This window comes from Saccostrea echinata, unplaced genomic scaffold (assembly GCF_033153115.1).
Source record: "Saccostrea echinata isolate AGI-Se365-2 ecotype Australia unplaced genomic scaffold, CSIRO_AGI_Sech_v1 ptg000017l, whole genome shotgun sequence".
NCBI lineage: Eukaryota > Metazoa > Mollusca > Bivalvia > Ostreida > Ostreidae > Saccostrea > Saccostrea echinata.
In genome coordinates, this window is record NW_026889766.1 from 4440820 (window position 1) to 4450000 (window position 9181).

The 9181-nt window shown below is 32.4% G+C and overlaps 1 protein-coding gene across 2 annotated transcripts in view; it reads right to left on the bottom strand.

Annotated features, from left to right (window-relative positions):
* Positions 1-262: 262 nt before the first annotated feature.
* The window catches only part of LOC133189157 (uncharacterized), a 58087-nt gene continuing 49168 nt past the window's right edge, over positions 263-9181 (bottom strand). Inside the window, exons 20-21 of one of the 2 annotated variants that reach the window (XM_061324564.1) lie at positions 6136-6234; positions 5593-5734 (exon numbers count right to left, since the gene is read on the bottom strand). In XM_061324564.1, coding sequence (XP_061180548.1) covers positions 5650-5734; positions 6136-6234 — 184 coding nt within the window. In that variant the 3' untranslated portion in view covers positions 5593-5649. Of the gene's footprint in view, positions 381-5592; positions 5735-6135; positions 6235-9181 lie in introns of those variants that run through there. The other variant, XM_061324566.1, reaches the window with a different exon arrangement.

The following is a 9181-nucleotide window of genomic DNA, read 5'->3' on the forward strand; positions in this document are numbered from 1 at the left end:
AAAGTTCACTTAAGCCTTTGGCTCAAGTAAGGTAAAAAGCAGTGAGTTCTTATCGCTACTGAACTAATTTAGGGAGATGAAGGATTGAGAATGTTTTATTTCTTAAAAGCTGTGAAAAAATAGTATTTCTGCAAATCAATTTGTATATAAAATTAATTAACTTATATAATTTCTACACAATTTAAAACATATGGATTTAAGATACTTTCTCGTGTTTTACACCTACATTTGATCCACTCCCGATTTATGTTTGATCCACCCCCTCTGGATCCCATACTTAATGTTGTACTTGTTCTGGGACAGATATATACTCCATAGGAATGTTCTGACCTAGTTCTGATAGCGACCGGACAAACCACAGCTTGGAGGAAAATTTGGCACTTGAAGAAACCAACCAGATATTGTAATTTGTACAATGTTAATCTGACAATTTCAATTTTTCACTAACAAAAATTAGATGTGAATATTTCTAAATACATATATTTAAGAATATAACTTGGTGCATTTAATATCAATGTACAATAATATATTCAATTTTTCATGATCTTGTAAATATCATCTGGTTTCTTCATTGGGCAGACAGTTTCTTCACTTAAACAGTCCCTGTTCGTTAGTGATTCAACCCAAGCACAATGTTGAAGTAATAAACAAGAAGTCTGTGAGCGAATGCTCACTAATAATACCTCCGCTCTGATGTGAATATACACTCTCATGTTGACATCGAATTCATACAAAAATGAATCCCACCATGCCTAAAGATTGTGCTAAAATTTCAAGCATCTGCACTGAGCAGTTGTTGAGAAAACTGTGACGGAAATTTGGTACGGACAGACGAACGGATAAACAGGAAGTTGACATTGTATTTAATCAAAAATGAATTCCACCATATGGCATGCCTAAACAAAGAGTGGGTTAAAATTTCAATTATCTGTGATGAGCAGTTGCTGAGAAAACTATGACGAAAATTTGTTAAGGACAGATGCACGGATAAACAGGAAGTTGACATCGAATTCAAACAAAAATGAATCCCACCATATGGTCACAGTCACCTACTTTTTGGTTGATACACTCCAAAGACTCAAGAAGCCTTAACTGACAATGTTTTATGATTCTAAGCCAATTGTTGACCGAAAAGCCATCATATTCCATGAGTAGGTCATAGTGTCCTACTCTTTTGGTTGACATACTTTGAAAACCAAAATGGCATCAACTGACAAAGTTTGATGATTCTAAGCCAGCCAATTAGTTACTGAAAAAAAGCCATGAAAATCCAAAAGTAGGTAACGGTGACCTTCAACTGACATATTTTGATGATTCCAAGCCAATTACTATCTGAAATAGCCATGAAATTCCTAAAACAGGTCACGGTGACCTACTTTTTGGTTGACACACTCTGGATACCCAAGATGCAGCAACTGATTCCAAGCAAATTAGTACCTGAAATATCCAAATTAAGCAATGAAATTGCAAAAGTAGGTCGCAGTGACCTACTTATTAGTTGATACACCCCGAAGATTCAAGATGCATCAACTGACAAAGTCTGATGATTCTAAGCCAATTAGCATATGAAGTATTGAAATTAAGCCATGAAATTGCAAAAGTAGGTCAAGGTGACCTACTTTTTAGTAAACACATTCCGAGGACTCAAGATGCATCAACTGACTCAGTTTGATGATCCCATTCTTCAAAACGTCCAAAATATGCCCTTATAACAATCTGAAAACAAATACCTGTAAAATTCCAAAAGTAGGTCACTTTGACCTACTTTTTGATAAATCTGTTTTAAGGCTCCTAGGTGCATCAACTTACAAGTTTTGATGATTCTAAACCTTTAAGTACCTGAAATATTGACCTTTAATGTTTAAAAATGATAAGCCATAAAATTCAGAAAGTAGGTCACTGGACCTACTTTTTGGTTGCCACACTTTAAAGTACCATGATGCATAAGCTGACAAGATTTAATGATCAGAGGCTTCAAAGTATCCAAGTTATGCATCAAAATTAAAATGAAAATGAATACCTGCAAAATTCAAGGGACACATCCCTATTTTTAGTATAAATGAAAGCCCTTGGGACAAGGATAATCTGTGACAAATTTGAAAAAAATTGAGGTATGGCCGATTTTCAAAAAGTTTACAAACACCGCACTAATGGACATAGCATTAGCTCTTTGAGCCTTCGGCTCAGCGGAGCTAAAATTTCCGCCATGACTATGACCAGGCCATATAATGTTAGTCATATTCATCTGTCCTGTCATATATAGCTTAGTTTCAAAGAAACTATTCATGTCCATCTGAAGTGTGGTTTGAAATTTAGAGAACTATTCCACAATGCTACCAGTGTGATTTATTAAGAGGTTCTGAAAAAGAGACAAGGAGCTTTGATAAATTCAGATTAATCTTTCCACTAAGGGAAAAATCATCATGACGGTTCCAATTTAATATAATTATTATATGATATTAGTTATATATCGGAGAACTTCCAAAAAATAATCTCCGATTAGTGACTTGTTTTGAAAGCTGAGTATACTGTGGTGATCAGGCAGGATCAATCGTAGGAAAAATACAATACGTAGCCTAGTTGGTAGAGCACCTGACTAGTGACTCAGGGGCCTGGGTTTGAATCCTCGTCCGACCCTTCGCATGTTCCTCTTAATTCACAGATTATAACACATAAATTTTATCATTTATTTTGTGATTCATTAAAATATTTCAGTAATTACAAAACAAGAAAAATGTAACAAGTCATCTCTCCACAAACTATTTTCAGCAGGACAAATATGATGTTCAGCACTTAATACAATTTTAATAGGGAAATATACAATATTTTATCAAGAAACATTGGCATTATCTCATAAATGAAATACAGCAACGGTTCCTTTAACTGAAGTTACAATGCTCATATACTAGTATACATAATGCGAGAATTACAATGATTGTGTACAGCATTTTTTTTTTTACAGTTGTAATTATGGCTTCATTGGATTGTCAAATCAGGAAGGATAACAGTTATTGAGTAAAAAAAATGGTCAATGTTCATCAAGTATGCAGTTAACCCACATATTTTTTCCTCATCTTTTAGATGCAGAACATGTAAGCATATAGAAAAAAAATCTCAATGAATCTGTAATCTTCAAATATAACACTCCTACTGACTGGTTCAAAAAAAAAATTTGTAACTGAACAAATTACTCTCAAATCTCGCTTAAATTGGTAGCTTGTCTGGTTAATTTTCAGTACTAATATTAAAACAATTACATACACGATAAAAAATGAAATCAATTGCAAAATTAAATACACATGTAGAATGAGAAAATCATTTCTGGTACCATAAAAATGCTCAAGGAACAAAACAGTTAAATAAGACAAATTCTGCTTAATCAAACAAAGCTCAGCTAGCAAAATGGATGGTGTTTTTATATACCTATGCGTGACATACAAACAGCGATAAAATAAATACTTCTTATTCAAGTGCATCTACCATGAACAAGATGGCCGTTTATAGTTTGCAAGTAAAAACTGGGGGGTGAAAAAAAATCTTTTTGATTATAAATACATAAAGGAGCTAACACACACACACACAGCCAAGTACCAATTTTTATTTTTTACCTTTGGTATGAAACTCTGAATATGTAATCAATACATACAAAATGATGATTAAAACAATATTAAAGAATTTTGTTCATCCACATGATTTCATAACAATACAAGTACAACACATTTTGGATTCATAATTAAGTAATTTTCATCTAGAAACATGTCCAAAATAATAATTTTAAAATTAAATTGTTTCTCAAATTTGAATAATTTCTTAATTAATATCATCCATGATCCTATCTTGATGTCCTCTTACTATTCAGTAATCTACAAAATTGTTACAAAATAAATCTGACCCCAGATGACCTTAAGCAAGTTAATGACATCCACATTTTACTTCCTCCTAAATAATCCTTTAAGCCCCCTTCCTTTTGATGCTGCTTTAGCTTCCTGTTTTTTCAGTTTCTCTTCCTCCTTCTTTTTCCTTTTCTCTTCTTTCTTTCTCTCCTTTTCTTTCTTCTTTTCTTCCTTTTCATTGTCAATCTCCTCCAGGAAATTAGGATTCTGCTCCAGCATAACTTCTATTCTGTTTGGAAAAGGTAATAAATTACATTTATATTGATTGAAATATATTTGATAATACACTATATAAATTTTGTTTGTTTTTAAGTGTAATTATTCTTTTTTTTAAAAAAAACACCCTTAATTAATTAATTAATGGGGTTTCTTCAGATCTTTGTGTAGCAATCAATGTGTGCTGGTCAAAAGATCTGATTTTAATAAGATTGAGTAAACATAACCTTTCTGAAAAAAAGTAATTTTACAATAGCATCGAATTGCATTTCTAAAGGTTTCAAGTGTTTGTCGGTGTGTGAAGCATTTATCTGGATAACTGAAAAATCATGACAAAGATACTTGTATTAAGACAGCTAGCACTCATGTGATATACTTTTTTATATTCAAGTTCTCTGTAGTTTACCTGCAATTCTGCAACACCTCCCACTAAGGTATATTAAATTCTGGTCATTGCTAATACATGTACAAGCTGGTTCCTCACAAATTAAAAGATGTTCAGGAGCCTTCTTTAATATCTTGATGAGAATACTGAAAGCTGCTATGTTTGCATTTATGCATTCTGGATAATTTGCATTATATATTTATCTTAACTGTGACACTTGCAAATTAATAATATAGAAGGTTTAATGTCTTTGCCCTGAAGTTGAAGAAATTAACAGATACTTGCAGTGCTGCCTGGTGCAAATGTTTAGAGATACTTGTCTCATGAAGATATCTATAATTTTTACTTATCTTCTGAATATATCTAGAGATACTTGCCTGGTAGAGTATTTAGAGATAATTATCCTGCAACTTCCCCTTGCATTGACCTAATAAAGGTAACCTAATAAACCAAAGCATTATTCGGTCAACATCCTAATAAAGCCTCGTGCATGTATTCCGACGTTCTAAAAGCATTGTGAAGTTATATAATTCAATGTTTACACCATGGCGTCTTAGTTTCAACTGCAGAGATGTACCTGAATTGGTTGAAAATAGCTCGTTATAGAGGTCTGATGTAAAAAATATATTGCAGGATAAACAAAATACATAAGCGATATTTGGGCTTGGGTCGAAAACGTGATAGAGGGCTCGGCAAGCCTCGCCCTCTATCACGTTTTCTTTCCCTCACTCAAATATCACTTATATTTCAAGACAGTATCCGTGTTTTTTATATTTATCTCATGGAAATACTTAGAGATATTTGTAACATGAAGATATTTGGATACTTGCTTTGTGGAGATACTTATGGATATTTAGCTCAAGAAGACATTTAGAAGCACTTGTCTGCTGGAGATATTTAGAGATAGTTGTCTGCTGGAGATATTTAGAGATACTTGCCTGGTGGAGATATTTAGAGATACTTGCCTGGTAGAGACATTTAGAGATACTTGTCTGCTGGAGATATTTAGAGATACTTGCCTGGTGGAAATATTTAGAGATACTTGTCTTGTGGTGATACACTGTATGTAGAGACATTTAGAGATACTTGTCTGCTGAAGATATATAAGGATACTTGCCTGGTGTGATAAATGTGCTGTGTGTGTCTGCTCTAGGATTAGGAAGGGGAGGTAAGAGGTTCGGGAGAGTGAGAGATAGGGGAGGTAACTTTAGCCTGGTGCTGCATTATTCTATCATCATACCTAAACAAAATAAAATTACATCAATTGTTCAAAGTAAATACAAAATCAACAATTATTAAAGCAGTTTTAAAATACTGGAAAGCATATACTGATAAATTAATTTTCACTTCTTTTCATGAAAACTACGAAATGAAATAGCAATTAATCATAAACTAGCATTAAAGAGCAGTGAATTCTTATTGCAACTAAACTAATGCAGGGAGATGATTGTGAATGTTTTCTTAAAGCTGTGAAAAAAAATAGTATTTCTGCAAATCTATTTGTATATAAAATCAATGTAATTTATACATAATTTAAATTTTCAATCATATGGATTTTAGATACTTTATCCTGTTTTACACCTACATTTGATCCACTCCCCCATTTATTTTTGCTCCACTCCCTCTGGATCACATACTTACTGTTGTACTTGTTCTGGGACAGAAATATACTCCATAGGAATGATCTGACCTAGTTCTGATAGCGACCGGACAAACCGCAGCTTAGAGGAAAATTTGGCACTGGAAGAAACCAACCAGACATTGTAATTTGTACAATGTTATCCTGAAATTTCAATTTCTTCCCTAACAAAAATTTGATGTGAATATTTCTAAATACATATATTTAAGAATTTTACTTGATGCTTTTAACATTAGTGTACAATAATATATTCAATTTTTCATGATCTTGTAAATATCATCTGGTTTATTCATTGGGTAGACAGTTTCCTCACTTCAACAGTCCCTGTTTGAAGTGAATCAACCCAAACACAATGTTGAGGTAATTAATTACTATCTGCCGATGAAATGTCTTAATTTTTCATAACAAGTGATACATAAAGAGATAAAGGATAGCTAAAAATGTTTTGTTCAAAGTGCTTGGTTTTATTTTCGATATTTAAATGTTAAAATTGAAAAAAAAATTAACGTCTTGATATTTTATTGTTTAGTTGCAACATTTGATAATTTCATGGATATGTTCATCATTTTGCAGGAAACCAAATCAGAAAATTTTAATTTATCTTTTTTTTTTTTGTTTTTTGTTTCGTATTTTCTCAATGAGAAAGGATGACTGCACTTAACGCCGGTTTTTGGGTCTTTTTCGGTTGCTTCTGTTGCTTTTATATCTAAACCTTATTTCACTTTTGTATGTTTATGAAAGAATCCTGTCAATTTGGAACTAAATTTAAATCTTAAAATGATTTTAGACCGTGATACAATAAAATGATTCAATGTTTTTTGTGAAGATAGGAAAAATCTTTAAAAATCTTCTTTTCAAGAACCACTGAGCCAGAAAAGCTGAAACTTACGTGGAAACATCCTCAAGTAGTGTACACTCTAAATTGTTCAAATCATGACCCCGGGGATGGGGGGGGGGAGGGGGGCACAATAGGGAATCCCAAGTTTTACATTGAAATATATAGGAAAAATCTTTAAAAATCTTCTCAAGAACAACTGGACCAGAAAAACTGAAACTTATGTGGAAGCATCCTGGGGTAGTGTAGATGCTTTTAACATTAGTGTACAATAATATATTCAATTTTTCATGATCTTGTAAACATCATCTGGTTTATTCATTGGGTAGACAGTTTCCTCACTTCAACAGTCCCTGTTTGAAGTGAATCAACCCAAACACAATGTTGAGGTAATTAATTACTATCTGCCGATGAAATGTCTTAATTTTTCATAACAAGTGATACATAAAGAGATAAAGGATAGCTAAAAATGTTTTGTTCAAAGTGCTTGGTTTTATTTTCGATATTTAAATGTTAAAATTGAAAAAAAAATTAACGTCTTGATATTTTATTGTTTAGTTGCAACATTTGATAATTTCATGGATATGTTCATCATTTTGCAGGAAACCAAATCAGAAAATTTTAATTTATCTTTTTTTTTTTTGTTTTTTGTTTCGTATTTTCTCAATGAGAAAGGATGACTGCACTTAACGCCGGTTTTTGGGTCTTTTTCGGTTGCTTCTGTTGCTTTTATATCTAAACCTTATTTCACTTTTGTATGTTTATGAAAGAATCCTGTCAATTTGGAACTAAATTTAAATCTTAAAATGATTTTAGACCGTGATACAATAAAATGATTCAATGTTTTTTGTGAAGATAGGAAAAATCTTTAAAAATCTTCTTTTCAAGAACCACTGAGCCAGAAAAGCTGAAACTTACGTGGAAACATCCTCAAGTAGTGTACACTCTAAATTGTTCAAATCATGACCCCGGGGATGGGGGGGGGGAGGGGGGGCACAATAGGGAATCCCAAGTTTTACATTGAAATATATAGGAAAAATCTTTAAAAATCTTCTCAAGAACAACTGGACCAGAAAAACTGAAACTTATGTGGAAGCATCCTGGGGTAGTGTAGATGCTTTTAACATTAGTGTACAATAATATATTCAATTTTTCATGATCTTGTAAATATCATCTGGTTTATTCATTGGGTAGACAGTTTCCTCACTTCAACAGTCCCTGTTTGAAGTGAATCAACCCAAACACAATGTTGAGGTAATTAATTACTATCTGCCGATGAAATGTCTTAATTTTTCATAACAAGTGATACATAAAGAGATAAAGGATAGCTAAAAATGTTTTGTTCAAAGTGCTTGGTTTTATTTTCGATATTTAAATGTTAAAATTGAAAAAAAAATTAACGTCTTGATATTTTATTGTTTAGTTGCAACATTTGATAATTTCATGGATATGTTCATCATTTTGCAGGAAACCAAATCAGAAAATTTTAATTTATCTTTTTTTTTTTTTGTTTTTTGTTTCGTATTTTCTCAATGAGAAAGGATGACTGCACTTAACGCCGGTTTTTGGGTCTTTTTCGGTTGCTTCTGTTGCTTTTATATCTAAACCTTATTTCACTTTTGTATGTTTATGAAAGAATCCTGTCAATTTGGAACTAAATTTAAATCTTAAAATGATTTTAGACCGTGATACAATAAAATGATTCAATGTTTTTTGTCCTTACTGCTTTCCAATTATAGAGAATTTACACTTACCTGCCCTTGATTGAACATAAGATATGCATGAGAGGTGGAGCTAACATTGTAAGAATGGGTCTAAAATTAGACTTGATAAATAACAATGACTTGTTTGAAAAAAGAACGTGATCACTCTTTCCAATCTCCTCTCCATTCTGTATGGCACAAATACACTACTGACAAAGGTTTCAAAACGAAATTAATAATAGGAGCACGTCAATGTAATTAAAGCAGATTTCATATCAATGCCAGATGACTTAACGTGTTCGAACACAATGTCCTAGTAAGCACAAAACATGCTACCTTACAAGTCACGTGACGGAATTTAGTATTCACAAAGTTACCTGGGGTAAAAAATCACGTGGTGAATTATAATATTCAACATGTCACAACCCTTGGTTACAACACAGAGAGCGAATGTAAGAAGAAGCAGTTTTTTTCTCTTTTTAACCATGAGCGCATGTTTGTCTATTAATC